Genomic DNA, 19,943 nt, shown 5'->3' on the forward strand with positions numbered 1-19,943 from the left:
CATTACTCACCTTTGCATTCAAATCACCCATCACTATAACCCGGTCTCGTGCATCAAAACCGCTAACACACTCATTTAGCTGCTCCCAAAACACTTGCCTCTCATGATCTTTCTTCTCATGCCCAGGTGCATATGCACCAATAATCACCCACCTCTCTCCATCAACTTTCAATTTTACCCATATTAATCGAGAATTTACTTTCTTACATTCTATCACATACTCCAACAACTCCTGTTTCAGGAGTATTGCTACTCCTTCCCTTGCTCTTGTCCTCTCACTAACCCCTGACTTCACTCCCCAGACATTTCCAAACCACTCTTCCCCTTTACCCTTGAGCTTCGTTTCACTCAGAGCCAAAACATCCAGGTTCCTTTCCTCAAACATACTACCTATCTCTCCTTTTTTCACATCTTGGTTACATCCACACACATTTAGGGACCCCACTCTGAGCCTTCGAGGAGGATGAGCACTCCCCGCGTGACTCCTTCTTCTGTTTCCCATTTTAGAAAGTTAATACAAGGAGGGGAGGATTTCCGGCCCCCCGCTTCCGTCCCCTCTAGTCGCTTTCTACGACACGCGAGGAATACGTGGGAAGTATTCTTTCACCCCTATCCCCAGGGATAATATACATATATATATACACACACACACACACACACACATACACACACACACGCACATACACACACACACACACATACATATTGACATTTACTAATATTAATTTTTAAAATGATTAAACAAAGCATTTGATTCTTATCCTGTTCTTGTACTATAGTTATGTTGCTTAAGTCAAACATAAAGTTCCTTACCACTCTGCCTAACACAGAACGTATTAAAGTTTTTACAAGGAATTCTATAAACACAGCTTGCAAAATTTTCTGGGGAGTTTTTGATTAAGATATTAATTCCATGAGCTTATCATGTTTCATTTTACATGTGATTTTATATATATATAGGGGAGAAAGAATACTTCCCACGCATTCTTCACGTGTCAGAAGGTGACTAAAGGGGACAGGAGCAGGGAGATGGAAACCCTCTCCTCCTTGTATTTTAACATTCTAAAAGGGGAAACAGAACAAGGAGTCATGCAGGGAGTGCTCATCCTCCTCAAAGGCTCAGATTGGGTTGTCTAAATGTGTGTGGGTGTAACCTAGATTAGAAAAAAGGAGAGATAGGTAGTATGTTTGAGGGAAGGAACCTGGATGTTTTGGCTCTGAGTGAAACGAAGCTCAAGGGTAAAGGGGAAGAGTGGTTTAGGAATGTCTTGGGAGTAAAATCAGGGGTTAGTGAGAGGACAAGAGCAAGGGAAGGAGTAGCACTACTACTGAATCAGGAGTGGTGGGAGTGTGTGATAGAGTGCAAGAAAGTAAACTCTAGATTGATATGGGTAAAACTGAAAGTGGATGGAGAGATATGGGTGATTATTGGTGCATATGCACCTGGGCATGAGAAGAAAGATCATTAGAGGCAAGTGTTTTGGGAGCAGCTGAGTGAATGTGTTAGTAGTTTTGATGCACGAGACCGGATTATAGTGATGGGTGATTTGAATGCAAAGGTGAGTAATGTGGCAGTTGAGGGAATAATTGGTATACATGGTGTGTTCAGTGTTGTAAATGGAAACAGTGAAGAGTTTGTAGATTTATGTGCTGAAAAAGGACTGGTGATTGGGAATACCTGGTTTAAAATGAGAGATGTACATAAGTATATGTATGTAAGTAGGAGAGATGGCCAGAGAGCGTTACTGGATTACATGTTAATTGATAGGCGTGCGAAAGAGAGACTTTTGGATCTTAATGTGCTGAGAGGTGCAACTGGGGGATGTCTGATCATTATCTTGTGGAGGCAAAGGTGAAGGTTTGTAGAGGTTTTCAGAAAAGAAGAGAGAATGTTGGGGTGAAAAGAGTGGTGAGAGTAAGTGAGCTTGGGAAGGAAATTTGTGTGAGGAAGTACCAGGAGAGACTGAATACAGAATGGGAAAAGGTAAGAACAAAGGAGGTAAGGGGAGTGGGGGAGGAATGGGATGTATTCAGGGAGGCGGTGATGGCTTGCGCAAAAGATGCTTGTGGCATGAGAAGCGTGGGAGGTGGGCAGATTAGAAAGGGTAGTGAGTGGTGGGATGAAGAAGTAAGATTATTAGTGAAAGAAAAGAGAGAGGCTTTTGGACGATTTTTGCAGGGAAATAATGCAAATGAGTGGGAGATGTATAAAAGAAAGAGGCAGGAGGTCAAAAGAAAGGTGCAAGAGGTGAAAAAGAGGGCAAATGAGAGTTGGGGTGAGAGTATCATTAAATTTTAGGGACAATAGAAAGATGTTTTGTAAGGAGGTAAATAAAGTGCGTAAGACAAGGGAACAGATGCGAACTTCAGTGAAGGGGACTAATGGGGAGGTGATAACAAGTAGTGGTGATATGAGAAGGAGATGGAGTGAGTATTTTGAAGGTTTGTTGAATGTGTTTGATGATAGAGTGGCAGATATAGGGTGTTTTGGTCGAGGTGGTGTGCAAAGTGGGAGGGTTAGGGATAATGATTTGGTAAACAGAGAAGAGGTAGTAAAAGCTTTGCGGAAGATGAAAGCCAGCAAGGCAGCGGGTTTGGGTGGTATTGCAGTGGAATTTATTAAAAAAGGGGGTGACTGTATTGTTGACTGGTTGATAAGGTTATTTAATGTATGTATGACTCATGGTGAGGTACCTGAGGATTGGCGGAATGCTTGCATAGTGCCATTGTACAAAGGCAAAGGGATAAAAGTGAGTGCTCAAATTACAGAGGTATAAGTTTGTTGAGTATTCCTGGTAAATCATATGGGAGGGTATTGATTGTGAGGGTGAAGGTATGTACAGAGCATCAGATTGGGGAAGAGCAGTGTGGCTTCGGAACTGGTAGAGGATGTGTGGATCAATTGTTTGCTTTGAAGAATGTATGTGAGAAATACTTAGAAAAGCAAATGGATTTGTATGTAGCATTTATGGATCTGGAGAAGGCATATGATAGAGTTGATAGAGATGCTCTGTGGAAGGTATTAAGAATATATGGTGTGGGGGCAAGTTGTTAGAAGCAGTGAAAAGTTTTTATCGAGGATGTAAGGCATGTGTATGAGTATGAAGAGAGGAAAGTGATTGGTTCCCAGTGAATGTCGGTTTGCAGCAGGGGTGCGTGATGTCTCCACTGGTTGTTTAATTTGTTTATGGATGTGGTGGTTAGGGAGGTAAATGCAAGAGTTTTGGAGAGAGGGGAAAGTATGCAGTCTTTTGTGGATGAGAGAACTTGGGAAGTGAGTCAGTTGTTGTTCACTGATGATACAGCTCTGGTGGCTGATTCGGGTGAGAAACTGCAGAAGTTGGTGACTGAGTTTGGTAAAGTGTGTGAAATAAGAAAGCTGAGAGTAAATGTAAACAAGAGCAAGGTTATGAGGTTTAGTAGGGTTGAGGGACAAGTTAATTGGGATGAAAGTTTAAATGGAGAAAAACTGTAGGAAGTGAATTGTTTTAGATATGTGGGATTGGATTTGGCAGTGGATGGAACCATGGAAGCAGAAGTGAGTCACAGGGTGGGGGAGGGGGCTAAGGTTCTGGAAGCATTGAAGAATGTGTGGAAGGCAAGAACATTACCTTGAAGAGCAAAAAGGATATGTTTGAAGGAATAGTGGTTCCAACAATGTTATATGGTTGCGAGGCATGGGCTATAGATAGGGTTGTGCAGAGGATGGTGGATGTGTTGGAAATGAAATGTTTGAGGACAATATGTGGTGTGAGGTGGTTTGATCGAGTAAGTGATGAAAGGGTAAGAGAGATGTGCGGTAATAAGAATGTGGTTGAGAGAGCAGAAGAGGGTGTGTTGAAATGATAAGGTCATATGGAGAGAATGAATGAGGAAAGATTGAGAAAGAGGATATATGTGTCAGAGGTGGAGGGAATGAGGAGAAGTGGGAGACCAAATTGGAGGTGGAAGGATAGAGTGAAAAAGATTTTGAGCAATAGGGGCCTAAACATACAGGAGGGTGAAAGGCATGCAAAGAATAGAGTGAATTGGAATGATGTGGTATACCAGGGTCAAATTGCTGTCAATGGATTGAACCAGGGTATGTGAAGTGTCTGAGGTAAACTATGGAAAGTTTTATGGGGCCTGAATGTGGAAAGGGAGCTGTGGTTTCGGTGCATTACACATGACAACTAGAGACTGAGTGTGAATGAATTTGGCCTTTTTTGTTTGTTTTCCTGGCACTACCTCACTGAAGGAGGGGGTAGCGATGCTGTTTCTTGTGGGCTGGGGTAGCGACAGGAATGGGTGAAGGCAAGCACGTATGAATATGTACATGTGTATATATTTTTATGTCAGTGTATGTGTATGTATTTGTGTATATGTTGATATGTTTATGCATGTATATGGGGTTTTATTTATATATGTGTGTATATGAGTGGAGTGCCATTCTTTGTCCATTTCCTGGCGCTACCTTGCTGATGCGGGAAACAGCAATCAAGTGTGATAGATAAAGTATATTTTATTTTGTATTATACTTAATCGGTGTTTCCCGTGTCAGTGAGACAGTGCCAGGAAACAGACAAAGAATGGCCCATCCACTCATATGCACATACATGTACATAAATGCCCATGCATGCACATATACACACATACATACACATGTCAATATATGCTCATATAAACACATATGCACAGACATATACAAATATACACATGTACATATTCATACTTGCTTGCCTTCATCCGTTCCTGTTGCTACCCCACCCCACAGGAAACAGCATCGCTATCCCCTGCTTCAGTGAGGTAACGCCAGGAAAACAGACAAAAAGCCACATTCATTCACACTCAATCTCTAGCTTACATGTGTAATACACCAAAACCACAGCTCCCTATTCATATCCAGGCCTCACAGACCTTTCCATGGTTTACCCCAGACATTTCACATGCCCTTGTTCAGTACTTGGACAGCATGTCGACCCTGGTATACTACATCGTTCCAATTCACTCCATTCCTTGTGTGCTTCTCACCCTCCTATATGTTCAGGCCCTGATCTTTTCACTCTGTCCTTCCACCACCAACTTGGTCTCCCACTTCTTGTTCCTTCCACCTCAGACACATATATCATCTTTGTCAATCTTCCTCACTCATTCTCTCCATATGACCAAACCATTTCGACACACCTTCCTCACTCATTCTCTCCATATGACCAAACCATTTCGACACACCCTCATCGGCTTTCTTTTGTCTTTTCTTTTCAGTATTTTGTTACATGTTGTATACCATCAAAGTGTGAATTGAGTTTCCTATATTCATTTTCATTATATTTTTTAGATACATGTTTCAGACGTGAACACTGCGGAACTTCAAATTGATTATAAATGATGCAACACAATATAATGAACAGGAATGAATCATATCTTGAAGTGGTGCAAATGAGAGCAGTCACGTAAATATTATGTTGACCGGTTGACCATGTTCTCTCAGAGTTCACATATGATTGTGTGATTGGTAGAGGCAAACTCTGGGTTAAAGGTTAGAGGGTTTCCCTGAAGTCTCCTTACTTGAGAAAGTTTGATGAAGGTAGAGAATGGGATAACTGTGGGCATGATAATGACTGTAGAGTCCTTGTTTGTCCTGTACTTTGATGTTTTATTAGAGGATTATATTCTCTTATGAACTTGGCTTCTGTTACCTGTAGTCTTGTAGGTTCATGGCAATGTTTCATTATTGTCGTGTTTTCAGTCAGATGCTTTGCAAGTAAGATTTATGTTATGTTGCTCTCTCCTGTGTAGTTTAGTGCCTCCATTTAGGAAGTGAAATGTTAAGCATCCACTGACTGATGAAGTAGTCATACTGATGTAGTTCATGTTGTTTTGAAGTTACAATCTTCAAATGGCCAGGAGTACTTATTAACTACTTTGGTTGAGTGCAGTGAACGTGAGTCATTGTTCTGTGTAAGGTTGTTTTTCATAAAATCACTAGTTTTCTTCTTGTGGTAAATAATGATGTTGAGACAATCTTCAGGTATGTTCCTATCTGTTATCTCCTTCAAGATATGTTTATCAGTCTAACAGGCAGGAAACATCTGGTTTTTGTAGAAAACTCAATGAATAGTTCCTTGTTGTTGTTGGGTATGATTAATTAGTTGACTTTGGAGGAACACTCTTGTCTCTTCACACACACCCCACAACAACCCAAAACTGGTTCACCCTATCTAACCTGTTCTGCTCTGCTAAACCTTACTTTTATTCACATTTTCTCTCAACTTCTTCCTTTTGCACACTCTCCCAAATTCAGACACCAACTTTTGCAATTTTTCATTACAGTTAGCCACTAATGTTGTCTCATCAGCAAACAACAGTATAATCATTCCTCAAGCCCTCTCATCCCATACATACTACATACTCACCTCTCTCTCTCCAGGACCTTTGCAATTAACTCCCTAACCACCCCATCCATTAACAAATTAAACAGCTATTTGACATCACATACCTTTGCTGCAGACCAATCTTCACTTGAAACAAAACACTTTCCTGTCCTCCTGCTTGCACACATGCCTTATACTTGACAACAACCTCTCACAACTTCTACTAGCTTTCCACCTACACCACGTAAGAACTTCCACACAGCATCTTTCACCATATCATGTGCTTTCTTCAGATCTATAAATGCCTCATGAAAATCCTTCTTATATTTTGAATATTTCTAAAATATTTTAAAGCAAAAACCTGATCTGTATATCCTCTACTTTCCTAAAATCTCTTTGTTCCTCCCAAGTTTGATGCTCTGTACGTCCACCCTCTCAATCACCACTCTTCCATGCATCTTTCTAAGTACACTCAATGAACTTTTACCGCTGCAGTTTGAGTATTCACCTTTGTCTCTATTGTCTTTACACAGTGGCACTGTATGTGCATTCTGGCTATCTTCAGGCACCTCACCATGATCCATACATAGAGTGAAAATCCTAATTAACAAACCATGAAGGCAGTCACCTCCTTTCTTATGAAATTCTGCTGTAGTACCATGCATTTCAGCTGCCTTGCCTCATTTCATCTTATGTAAGGCTTTCACCACCTTTTTTCTTTTTACCTAACCACTTTCCATGACTCTCATTTTGCATACCTCCCCAATCCAAACAACCATACATATGCCACATTATCATCAAACACATTCAACAATCCTTCAAAATACTCATTCCATCTCACACCATTAACCTTCTAAAACATATTATTCAACTGAAGGTTTACTGATTTTTGCTCAGGGAGTACATTATGAACTGTTGACACATATGAGATGATTCTTTCACATCTTGTAAGGCTGAAATGAAATCAAAAACCTTCCACCCAACTAATTCTCCTGCTATCACACCTCAACCATCCTATTTCTTTGTCCACCTTGTTCATGTTTCCCTTTCTCTATTTTACATATGCATTGCTCTCATGAGCTGTCTGCTTGTATATCTTCCCTTATGACCTGGATCCACAGCACATAATTGACAGCTTCTTCCTTTGTGGAGACCGAGTACAAAAGCACAGGTCATTATATCCTTTCATCTTTCCAACTTCCTATAGCCTTTCCACTTTCAGGAGGATCTAAAAACACTCTTATAGCTCAAATAATTCTCTTTTGTATTTTTATATGACTTGTTATTTTACCGTTTTACAAACATTTTCATTCAGGGCATACTTTCTCTGTGCCATATTGGCCACCATGAAAAAAAGTATTGATGAAGATGCAATTAGAAAAGGTAGACCACGAAAGAATTGGACACAAACAATGAGCAAACTTGTATAGAGCTAAAGTCATTTCAGATGGAGGTACCACAAGAGCGATACCTGATCATATGGAAATAATTTCTATTTAAGGGTTGTTGGAATTGATTTGTCAGTCTCACTTCAATAAATGACTTGGTCTGGAAAGTGAAAAATGAGTGTATTTATATATGTGTACAAACCCATATTTACAATGTGCAATGGGAATGAATTATTTATTTTGCTTTGTCGCTGTCTCCCGCGTTTGCGAGGTAGCGCAAGGAAACAGACAAAAGAAATGGCCCAACCCACCCCCATACACATGTATATACATACACGTCCACACATGCAAATATACATACCTATACATCTCAATGTACACATATATATACACACACAGACACATACATATATACCCATGCACACAATTCACACTGTCTGCCTTTATTCATTCCCATCGCCACCTCGCCACACATGGAATACCAACCCCCTCCCCCCTCTTGTGTGCGAGGTAGCGCTAGGAAAAGACAACAAAGGCCCCATTCGTTCACACTCAGTCTCTAGCTGTCATGCAATAATGCCCAAAACCACAGCTCCCTTTCCACATCCAGGCCCCACACAACTTTCCATGGTTTACCCCAGATGCTTCACATGCCCTGATTCAATCCACTGACAGCTCATCAACCCCGGTATGCCACATCGATCCAATTCACTCTATTCCTTGCCCGCCTTTCACCCTCCTGCATGTTCAGGCCCCGATCACTCAAAATCTTTTTCACTCCATCTTTCCACCTCCAATTTGGTCTCCCACTTCTCCTCGTTCCCTCCACCTCCGACACATATATCCTCTTGGTCAATCTTTCCTCACTCATTCTCTCCATGTGCCCAAACCATTTCAAAACACCCTCTTCTGCTCTCTCAACCATGCTCTTTTTATTTCCACACATCTCTCTTACCCTTACATTACTTACTCGATCAAACCACCTCACACCACACATTGTCCTCAAACATCTCATTTCCAGCACATCCACCCTCCTGCGCACAACTCTGTCCATCTTATAGTATCAATAGATTCTATTTTTACAGAGTGCATGCATAGTAAAGAACTGAGAAGCACTTATATTAGAGTGACAGACAGCTAAGTTTCATGCTGTGCAAATTGAATATCAAGAAGTACATTTATTGGTGCAAAAGCCCATTTTCTTTTTAGGACATTGGATCCATGTTTAGGATGTGTGTGAGTGAACTGAAAGGCTGTATTCACTTGATTTGTGCTATGATAATAGGGAGTTGAAAAGAAATTATTGAAAAACCTTCAGTTGTTACTAAAAAAAGATTCTAATGTCTCCTTAAGTTTTAAGACCATTTCCAAATACCTCAAATACTAATTGATTTTTCTTTTATGTTGACTGATATGTCACAGACAAAACATGCCCAAGTTAAAGGCTATCTCGGATGAAAAATAAAGTGAGAGGAAAAGAGTAAAATTTAATCTGGGTTCCTCAGTTGCTTGTAGACCTGAATCTTTCAAGTAGAAAGGTTATATGAAGAATAGAAGACAAAAGGAAGGAGAGAATTCCAAAGCTTAGCTGACTTGGGGAAGAAGGAGGTACCATAATGGTCAATTCTCTTGTTCCTCAGCACCTTTAAAATGAACTTATTGAAAGAATGCATTAATTGTGCCTTGGATAAAAGTTGTTCTATAGAATTTCCTCATACAGTCTGCAAAGGTAATGTTAGAGTTGTATGGCAAAAACTTGTACTAGACATAACATCAAAAAGAGGTTATCAGTAACAAAGACTAAAGGTGTGGGTATGGATCCCATTTATTATTACTACTTTGTACAGATTATATATGTGAGGAGCAGTTATCACAGAGTTAGTAAAATCCACACAGTGGTCCACATATTCACAGTCCTCAAATGCAGTGAGGTTACAACACAGCAGACTAATGTAATTATTCCAATAGTATTTATTGCTATTTGCTATTTTTTCAAGTATCTTTGCACCTGTTCTGTACTTCTTAAGTACTGAAAAACTGACTTGTAGTTTTTATTACAAGAGGTACAATACTGCTGTTATGCAAGATTACAGCACTGGAGATTAGGAATGTGGCCAGTGAGGTGATATTTCATTGTTAACCAGACTGTCAGTTAATCGGACGCCAGTTAACTGGCCTTCTCTTGGATTCCTTAATTACTGAATAAAACTTACTGGTACTTGGGATAGTTAGATTACAGATATTGTATTCAACCTTCATAGACTTCAGAAGTACAATGTAACATTCCAGAGCCTCTGTATTGATTATCAGAAAAAAGGGAACCCCTACTAGCACTTTACTAATATACCAAATCCCCTAACTTGCAAACACTAACATAACCCTTAGCCAGTGTTGCTAACATAACCCAGCAGAGATCCTAGCCTGCACTACAACACTACTAGAAAGAGCATAAACCCTTGATCTACATTACTAAACTGTATGAACCTCCTAACTATCTTACAAACAGAACCCAGCACCTGACCTACACTTGTTCCAGAGAGCCAGAAAACTGCCGACTAATACCACCAACAGAACTGAACCACAATGAAACTGCTGAGAAAAAAAAGCAGTATCACTGAATGCTTGAAAATAAACTAAATACAACTCGTAAATATTCCTGTGCTTTCAAATGCCACTTGGAATATGTACAATGACACTTATGAGTTTAGGGTTTCTGAATACCAAAAAGAGTTCAATAATATCACTAACACTAAAGTCAGTAGTTATGAAAATAGAAAGAAACAATAAATCTAAGTATTTTCTTAGTAGATTTTCATCAAGATTTTGACAGATAAAACATGGTGTGTAATCAGCTAGTATTTTTTTTACCTCTGGTTATTATCTGACTTCATAATGTTGTTGATTGACTTTTCTTCTATGTTGTTACTGATCAGGTGTTGCATATGTTCTAGTGGTTGGATATCATGTGTGATTAGTAACCTGTTATAGCTCTGGATGTCTGATCAAACTTTAATGGATGTATTAGGGTATCAGATTAGTGTGTCCATTGTTGTTTGATCATACTAGGTTACCAAACAGAAATGTAGGAACGTAGTTATCTCATGTAGGTTTGTAGTCAGCTGTAAAGTGGGAAGATATGGTCACCTGGTTTGTTACTGAGAGTGTCCTCAGATGCTGCCACCACAGAAGCACAAGAAAATTTAGACCTTATGATATATTCTTGTATGAGAGAGAGATTCTTCAAGCCATACATTATTACTATGAATTATGTTTAAACTAGATTTATGTACACTAATTGTTTTGTATAAAATAATCATGTGAAAGAGATATGCAGGTTACTAGTATCCACTCATGAAGGAGTGTTAATAATGCTGGGGACTGGAGGAAACAGAAAACAATGTCAGGTATGTCCAGTGTCATTTAGTCTTGGCCTCAGTATTGCCTATCAGTTTGTTGCTTTAATGCCATCAAAACAAAGCCTGTAAGCTCTTTTTTTGAAGGCTGGGCATTAAAAAGAAATAAATATCTGTAATATTATTAGTAACACCATAGATGTCTTTGATAATAAGATCACTCAGGAAGACCAAAATTAATGTATCATGTATACTTTAACTCATGGTGTGATACATGTAAATACTGATGGAATGGTCAACAGTACATATCACGTTTAAAGGAATATATGACCAAGAAACACCATTTCTTTATGATACAATTACTCTTAGTCTACAATCTGCTGATCATCAAGAACAGTTTACAACCTGCCTGATCATCAGTTACACACTCAAAAAGATGTTTGGAGTGATCCGTCTCCACACATCCATACACCATCACATCACCACATTAATCAACACATTTGATTACCTTAATTAGGGCTTAATTGAATAAATGGTTGGTTAAATGGCACATACAGCAGGTTAAGTTGTACTACCACATTGGGTATATGGGTGCTTAAACTTGATTCCTCAAGATACAGAAGGTATCAACCATTAAAGTAGAAGACCCTGAACTCTTGAAAAGACTGAGCATGTATGGTAGTGCAGGTAGAGTACTTAGTTCATGTTGCAACCTAGTTGTAGAACTGTTACAGCTTGGGAATTACTGTCTAGACTATTTTGAGGTTTGGGAGGGAGCACATTTTTCATTTTGCTTATAACATATTATGAAAGTCATAACTTGAGAATTTCAAAGGCTGCTAAGTAAGAGAGAAGTGGAGGAAGTAAACTTTCATTACTGGAGTGAAGATACATATTGATATGAAAATATTTGACATGTCTGGAGGAAGTATATATGGGTACATCTGAGAAATTGATGTTTCACCTCACTTTACTACAGAAATATATATGTAGGAGTTAATGGCAATTAAAGGTTAGATGGTCATTGGGCCAGAACCACAAAGATATAAGTCATGTGTACAGTGCAAACATTATATGGGACACAGCTAAGTATATAATGTACAGTAATACTGACTAGTGATACTTTGTAGGATTGTCATGTGCACACAGCAGCTTTCTAAAGCTGTAATAGTCCATGTATTAACCAGCAGATTATACCCAGATTTTCTTAGCATTAATTTAGTCTTATAGTACTGATGATGTACACTGAATTTTTAACTTAAGAGCTAAAAATGTAGGCAATAGTTAGGAATTTACTTGGTATACATAACCAAATGTAATACTAGCTAACAGAAACAACCCCTGGCCACAGTGTCCTATCAAACCACAAAAATGTATTAGTATCCAGATAATGCCCGAGTCCACGATTTACTTTGGTTAAAGAGCCAAACAGAACTTACAGTTACAAAGATTCCACAGGCTTTGCCTGCAGTCTGAAAACTTAGGTTATACCCTGTATTACCATCTATGACTGGGGTCTTCAGGCAAATACAGTACTAACTTCTATCACAAGAATGATATTCTGTCATGTCTTATGTTTTTAAAGTGATAATTAATCTAGCTCATTAGACCTGGTGCTAAGAAATTTTTCACAATATTAAATCAATAGGTCTATGTTACTTGGTAAATTATTCATAGTAACTCTACTACAATTTACACATTTGAATATAAAATTTAATGTCATTAGTTATCAAAAATCACATATGATTGTATGTATTTCAGAAGACTAGTAAGTAATTAAGTGACAATATTTGTAATAACATTTTAAAGCAGACTACCAGGATAAAACAAAATCTTTTTAAGTTTCAAGTCAAAATCATTAGCACACTTTACCCGTGACACAGGAAACACAAAATAGTAACACAGTGCTAAAAACAATATCTAAACAAAGAATTCAGTATCAGTGATTGTTCCAATGGTTCAAATTCCCTTCCTTTTTTCATTAATGGAGTGCATAAAACTGTATGATACTTGTTTTGGAGAAGCTCAGATATAGAGTAGAATTCTTCCATGCATCATTTCCTCCTGTTGTCACACATTAGTTTATCCACAATGATACAGTTCAGTAATTTTTTAGTTAATCACATTACCTCCTGATCTTTTAAGTGTTGATTACAATTGCAGTGTTACCATTCACCAGCCAAAATGTGTACATATGTTACTGGTTGTATCAATCATGTCCATTATTTTATCAGCACTTTAGCAATCACATAACAACTTTTACTGACTCTTTGGCTTATATATTGCTCCATTGATGGGATGGCATATTAGAAATAATATATTTCTATTGGTCTGCCATCACTACATTAGTTGAATTATACATCTAACTAGTTTGTAGCAGACATTCTAAAATCACTTGATGAGATATCATATAGAATTTATGGGTATTTCAATAGAACCAACTGTGTCATTGCTCATAACAGAGATACCCTTCACATATGCTAGTTGTCACCTTACAATTGTAAACATTTGCTTGGGTTTCAAAAGTTTTGCTACAATATTTTCAGTAAAGGAATCAATGCATCACCTTGTTGGCACTTTAGCAGTTAGTGGAAATAACTGCCATTACTTCAGCAATCACTCTGTAATTATTCTGTTCTCAAAAAAAATCTCTAACTCGCACATCACTGGCCAATTCAGAAATATTTCATCGAAAGTTTAGTTTCGTTGATAAATTGTTTTAACAGAGTACTTGGGTTTCTTCAGTTAAGTCACACTCCAAATCATTTAGATGGGCCTGAAGCATTTGTCAGTACATCTGCTTTGCAAAATTTCGTATGTAACATCTGTCTTATGAAGTATGTTGTAATGTTGCTGGATTTATGGATGTCAACCAAAGACTATTAAGCTTGACTCTGTTACACATAGCTTATCAATATCTAGACCAAGAATTTTATATTGTGGATGACTTCCATATCATTAACACATCACTTCTTATTTGAAGGATGCTTCCATAAGAATGCTTCGTAAGCTAACCTAATCAACTTTCCATGTTTGACAATGTTAGCCCTTGAAATATTAACTCAAATGTCACCATTAAGATAAAACGGTACACAAACAATATATATTGTATGTTGGATAAGTCATGAGAAGAAAAAGCAGTTATTAGATAAATGTGACTTACATTTACTTTTTATAGAAATCAAATTCTAAACAGTTTTCATGAATTAAAGCAGCTGCAGTACACTTCCTGTGCGGCAGGATTAAGAATTACACTTGCAGTTGTCAGATCTGGGATGTCATAGGATATTTTGTACACTTTGTGAAGGAAAAAAAAAGCAGACATATGGTTTATTATGCATGAACTTGATGGTCATTCTGCAGTTCAGAGGGGAATTTAAAGTCATACTTCATAGGCATAAAGCTAGATATTCACCATTCATAGTAAATAGTTATAAAGCTGAGATCAGCATTCTACAGTTATAAAGCTGGAAGTATAGCAATGCAGTCAATAAGATGGGAATCCAGTCATTATACTTGATTTATTAACATTGGGTTCAGCAGTTTTGATCTAGTTTAAAGCTCAGGATTGAAGTCTTAGTGCCTAGCCATAAAACTGGAGATTTTGCCGTCAAAATACGTATATCTGGTGTCACACTTCAATGACATCCAGGTATGTATGTGCACCTGAACTGTTTCTATGGTATTTTTAATCTTGTAGCTACCATTAAGTAATACCCCATTAAATAACACATTTACTGTTGCCTTATAACATCCAAACCCACAGTGAGCTACAGTCTGGTTGATACTAAATTGATAGGTCAGTGAACAGTCCTGAATTGAAAATCATCCAAAAGTTGAAAACTAATAAATCCAACAACATGTATGATTTTATTTTCCTATAAACACTAGTTTGTTGATAACTTAATATACACTATCAATTTACTATTTTCTACAAGTTGTTCTACACTGCTTTTGTCATTTATCCTAAGACTATATTGGCACAATTTTTCAGCCAGCATGACCTAACACTTTTGTGAAATGAAAATATCCTTATCAATCAACATTTACCTGAAGCTGCAAGACAAGACTTCCCCCAGTGTTATGTATTAGAAATATGTCAAGTCATATGATGTCTCTTGTGCTGACTTAATGCATCCATCAGCATGACAGAACTCTCATCCTACATCTTTCTTGGAGCAGGTGTGCAAAGCCTGGCACTAGTCCTTTGTATCTACCAGTGCTCATGACATGTGATACTTTCCCATTTCATGATGAATGTCCATTTTTCCTGCTTTTCCAAGAATCCCAACATTACCATCCCACACAATAGGTATTTCCCATCTTTTCAGCTGAAGAAATTCCCCTTTTTCCTTCAAAAATGCTTTAAACCCCAAACAAAATTCCTGTTTGTTTCTTGCAGACTAACTACCAGTAAGGAACATTAGACTGGTTTGTCAGCACACAAGGATACAGGTCAATTTTGGGGTGGTGAGGGTAGCTCATGGTCACCATGCCTCTGCTTCTGTCATGACACTTAAAATGTACTGTGCGGTCCTGGAGTGGAGTGTGATCACCCACTAACTCTTTTGATGCTAGGTGTGATCCAGGGCTGTCTATGGATGACGAGTGCCCACCCAGCGGCTCTCCTGTCGTTGAGTGTGTCCTGCGGGGCCCGAGCTATAGTGTGAAACCCGTAGAATACCCAGTGGATCTACATACCCATGCCTGTTGGAACACAAGCATTTTTAATGATGCTACAAGTAAACAGTGCATGAATGACATGTAAGTGGCAAACAATATCAGATTAACTTATAGAACAATAAGTATATATGTTTCATGAAGTAATGATGAAATAATTCTTATCTTTTCAAATTATTTGATATATATAGAACAACTTTCCTATTAAAAGTTTCACCAATTTCAATTATCATACTCTTTACTAGTAGTAACTCAAAATAAGCTGGAGATTATCATTATTTCATCGATATGTTCAACTAACATTTTGCATTTATATCCATATTTTATCTACATATTATCATACGAGGACAAATGTAGAGAGTGTTACAAAGCAAAAATTTTGCATTTAATTGTCTATATGTCAGTGAAACAGCTGCATTATTCAATATGGTGTAATACTGTTTTATTGATTTTGTGTTTGTCAGAGTGCTGCTGTGTGTTTCACATGTAATTATTAGTAATGAGTAGTTTAATTTCTCCCAAGTAGCGAGATAGTGCCAAAAATACACAATGAAGGGCAGCAAGCGTTCACATCTGCTGTATGACATGTAAAAATCACAGAAATCAAAAGGTCCTATTCATAGCCAAGCCCCACAGACCTTTCTGTGGTTTCATCTGACCACTTTGTATACCATTGTTCAGCCCATTAACAGCACATCACCCTTTACATACCACATCACTATTCCATGTATGCCACTCCCCCTCCTGTATGTAAAGGCTCTGATAAATCAAAGCTTCTTTCATTCCGTCCTTCCATCCTCATCTTGATCTTCCCTTTCCCCTTGCTCCCTCCATTTCTGTCACGTGTATCCTCTTAGTATCTCCGCTTATCTTCTCCATATGTCCAAACCATACCTCCAAACATTGTTCATCCCTCAGTCATAGTCTGCCTACTACCATGACTTTCTGACCTACCTTATAATGTAATTTCTTATATGAATATCATTCCTCACACCACATACTGTTGTTCAGCACTGCATTCCAACAAGTACACACTTATCAAACATACTTATCTTAGCCCTCAGAGACAGTGACATCCTCATACTTCTCAATGTACCCAAGAAACTTTGCCACTTCACCTGCATTATGACTCATTCACCCTCAATAGTTTCAACCACTTCCTTGTTAATCCCCAGGTAACTAAACTTTCAAACCTGTCCTCTTCTCCACACTTTCCCCCTCCTATTTCCAGAAATACTAAGTATTACTAAATTTACCCAAGCTGCTGATTATGATAAGCAGATTGTACTGATTATACCACAAGAACCTTTCTGTATCTGAGGCTCTGATGAGACTAAAGCCTATCTAACATGAGCCTTCTTGGACACAGGACATCTGACTTACTTGCCAACTTTGGTGCCATCAGGTAGGAGCTTTTCAAAGTGAAACTGGTTACCCAGGTCATAGTTGATGGTAAACTTTCCTTCTGCTGGCAGGTCGTCAATCCCTGCTGGGTCACGGGCCACCCCTGTCACCTGCTGACTTGTACCCGAGCTTGTCAAGTCAGAGGTGCCACTTGATACTTGCTGTGCTGTTGTAGTTCTCCTCTTACCAGTGTTCACATCTGTAATACATGAGTCATCATTAATTGTCAGGTCATCAGAATTTAATATGTAAATATGGTACTACTGGTATCTCTGGCCCATACTTCCTACATCAAGTCTTAGCATCACTCAATCTGGACATACTGATTAGTCATACATTCGCCAAAACAAATAGATATGAAATTAATCTCTATCTCATTCTCTCTCACTCTGTATATATATATATTTGTATTTATTTTGCTTTGTTGCTGTCTCCCGCATTAGCGAGGTAGCACAAGGAAATGGACAAAAGAATGGCCCAACCCACACACATACACATGTATATACATACATGTCCACACATGCAAATATACATACCTATACATCTCAATGTATACATATATATACACACAGACATATACATATATACACATGTACATAATTCATACTGTCTGCCTTTATTTATTCCCATCTCCACCTCGCCACACATGGAATAACAACCCCCTCCCCCCTCATGTGTGCGAGGTAGCGCTAGGAAAAGACAACAAAGGTCCCATCCATTCACTTTCAGTCTCTAGCTTTCATGTAATAATGCACCGAAACCACAGCTCCCTTTTCACATCCAGGCTCTACAGAACTTTCCATGGTTTACCCTAGACGCTTCACATGCCCTGGTTCAATCCATTGACAGCACATCGACCCCGGTATACCACATCGTTCCAATTCACACTATTCCTTGCAAGCCTTTCACCCTCCTGCATGTTCAGGCCCCAATCACACAAAATCTTTTTCACTCCATCTTTCCACCTCCAATTTGGTCTCCCACTTCTCCTCGTTCCCTCCACCTCTGACACATATATCCTCTTGGTCAATCTTTCCTCACTCATTCTCTTCATGTGACCAAACCATTTCAAAACACCCTCTTCTGCTCTTTCAACTACACTCTTTTTATTTCCACACATCTCTCTTACCCTCACATTACTTACTCGATCAAACCGCCTCACACCCCATATTGTCCTCAAACATCTCATTTCCAGCACATCCACCCTCCTGCGCACAACTCTATCCATAGCCCACGCCTCGCAACCATACAACATTGTTGGAACCACTATTCCTTCAAACATACCCATTTTTGCTTTCCAAGATAATGTTCTTGATTTCCACACATTCTTCAAGGCTCCCAGAATTTTCGCTCCCTCCCCCACCCTATGATTCACTTCTGCTTCCATGGTTCCATCTGCTGCCAGATCCACTCCCAGATATCTAAAACACTTTACTTCCTCCAGTTTTGCTCCATTCAAACTTACCTCCCAATTGACTTGACCCTCAACCCTACTGTACCTAATAACCTTGCTCTTATTCACATTTACTCTCAACTTTCTTCTCTCACACACTTTACCAAACTCAGTCACCAGCTTCTGCATTTTCTCACATGAATCAGCCACCAGCGCTGTATCATCAGCGAACAACAACTGACTCACTTCCCAAGCTCTCTCATCCCCAACAGACTGCATACTTGCCCCTCTTTCCAAAACTCTTGCATTCACCTCCCTAACAACCCCATCCATATATATATATATTATTATATTATTTTTTATTATACTTTGTCGCTGTCTCCCGCGTTTGTGAGGTAGCGCAAGGAAACAGACGAAAGAAATGGCCCAACCCCCCCCATACACATGTATATACATACATCCACACACGCAAATATACATACCTACACAGCTTTCCATGGTTTACCCCAGACGCTTCACATGCCCTGATTCAATCCACTGACAGCACGTCAACCCCGGTATACCACATCGCTCCAATTCACTCTATTCCTTGCCCTCCTTTCACCCTCCTGCATGTTCAGGCCCCGATCACACAAAATCTTTTTCACTCCATCTTTCCACCTCCAATTTGGTCTCCCTCTTCTCCTCGTTCCCTCCACCTCCGACACATATATCCTCTTGGTCAATCTTTCCTCACTCATTCTCTCCATGTGCCCAAACCACTTCAAAACACCCTCTTCTGCTCTCTCAACCATGCTCTTTTTATTTCCACACATCTCTCTTACCCTTACGTTACTCACTCGATCAAACCACCTCACACCACACATTGTCCTCAAACATCTCATTTCCAGCACATCCATCCTCCTGCGCACAACTCTATCCATAGCCCACGCCTCGCAACCATACAACATTGTTGGAACCACTATTCCTTCAAACATACCCATTTTTGCTTTCCGAGATAATGTTCTCGACTTCCACACATTCTTCAAGGCCCCCAGAATTTTCGCCCCCTTCCCCACCCTATGATCCACTTCCGCTTCCATGGTTCCATCCGCTGCCAGATCCACTCCCAGATATCTAAAACACTTCACTTCCTCCAGTTTTTCTCCATTCAAACTCACCTCCCAATTGACTTGACCCTCAACCCTACTGTACCTAATAACCTTGCTCTTATTCACATTTACTCTTAACTTTCTTCTTCCACACACTTTACCAAACTCAGTCACCAGCTTCTGCAGTTTCTCACATGAATCAGCCATATATATATATATATCCATATATTTTTTTTTTTTGCTTTGTCGCTGTCTCCCGCGTTTGCAAGGTAGCGCAAGGAAAC

General features: G+C 39.0%; 1 protein-coding gene across 3 annotated transcripts in view; it reads right to left on the reverse strand.

Annotated features, from left to right (window-relative positions):
* Positions 1-11,982: 11,982 nt before the first annotated feature.
* Positions 11,983-19,943, reverse strand: part of LOC139751410 (uncharacterized) — a 313,203-nt gene continuing 305,242 nt past the window's right edge. For all 3 annotated transcript variants that reach the window (XM_071666799.1, XM_071666798.1, XM_071666797.1), the window contains 2 exons: positions 17,155-17,374; positions 11,983-15,798 (listed from right to left, as the gene is read on the reverse strand). In XM_071666799.1, the coding sequence (XP_071522900.1) occupies positions 15,687-15,798; positions 17,155-17,374 (332 nt within the window). In that variant the 3' untranslated portion in view covers positions 11,983-15,686. The remainder of the gene's footprint in view (positions 15,799-17,154; positions 17,375-19,943) is intronic.

Source organism: Panulirus ornatus, chromosome 11 (genome assembly GCF_036320965.1).
Source record: "Panulirus ornatus isolate Po-2019 chromosome 11, ASM3632096v1, whole genome shotgun sequence".
Classification (NCBI taxonomy): Eukaryota; Metazoa; Arthropoda; class Malacostraca; order Decapoda; family Palinuridae; genus Panulirus; species Panulirus ornatus.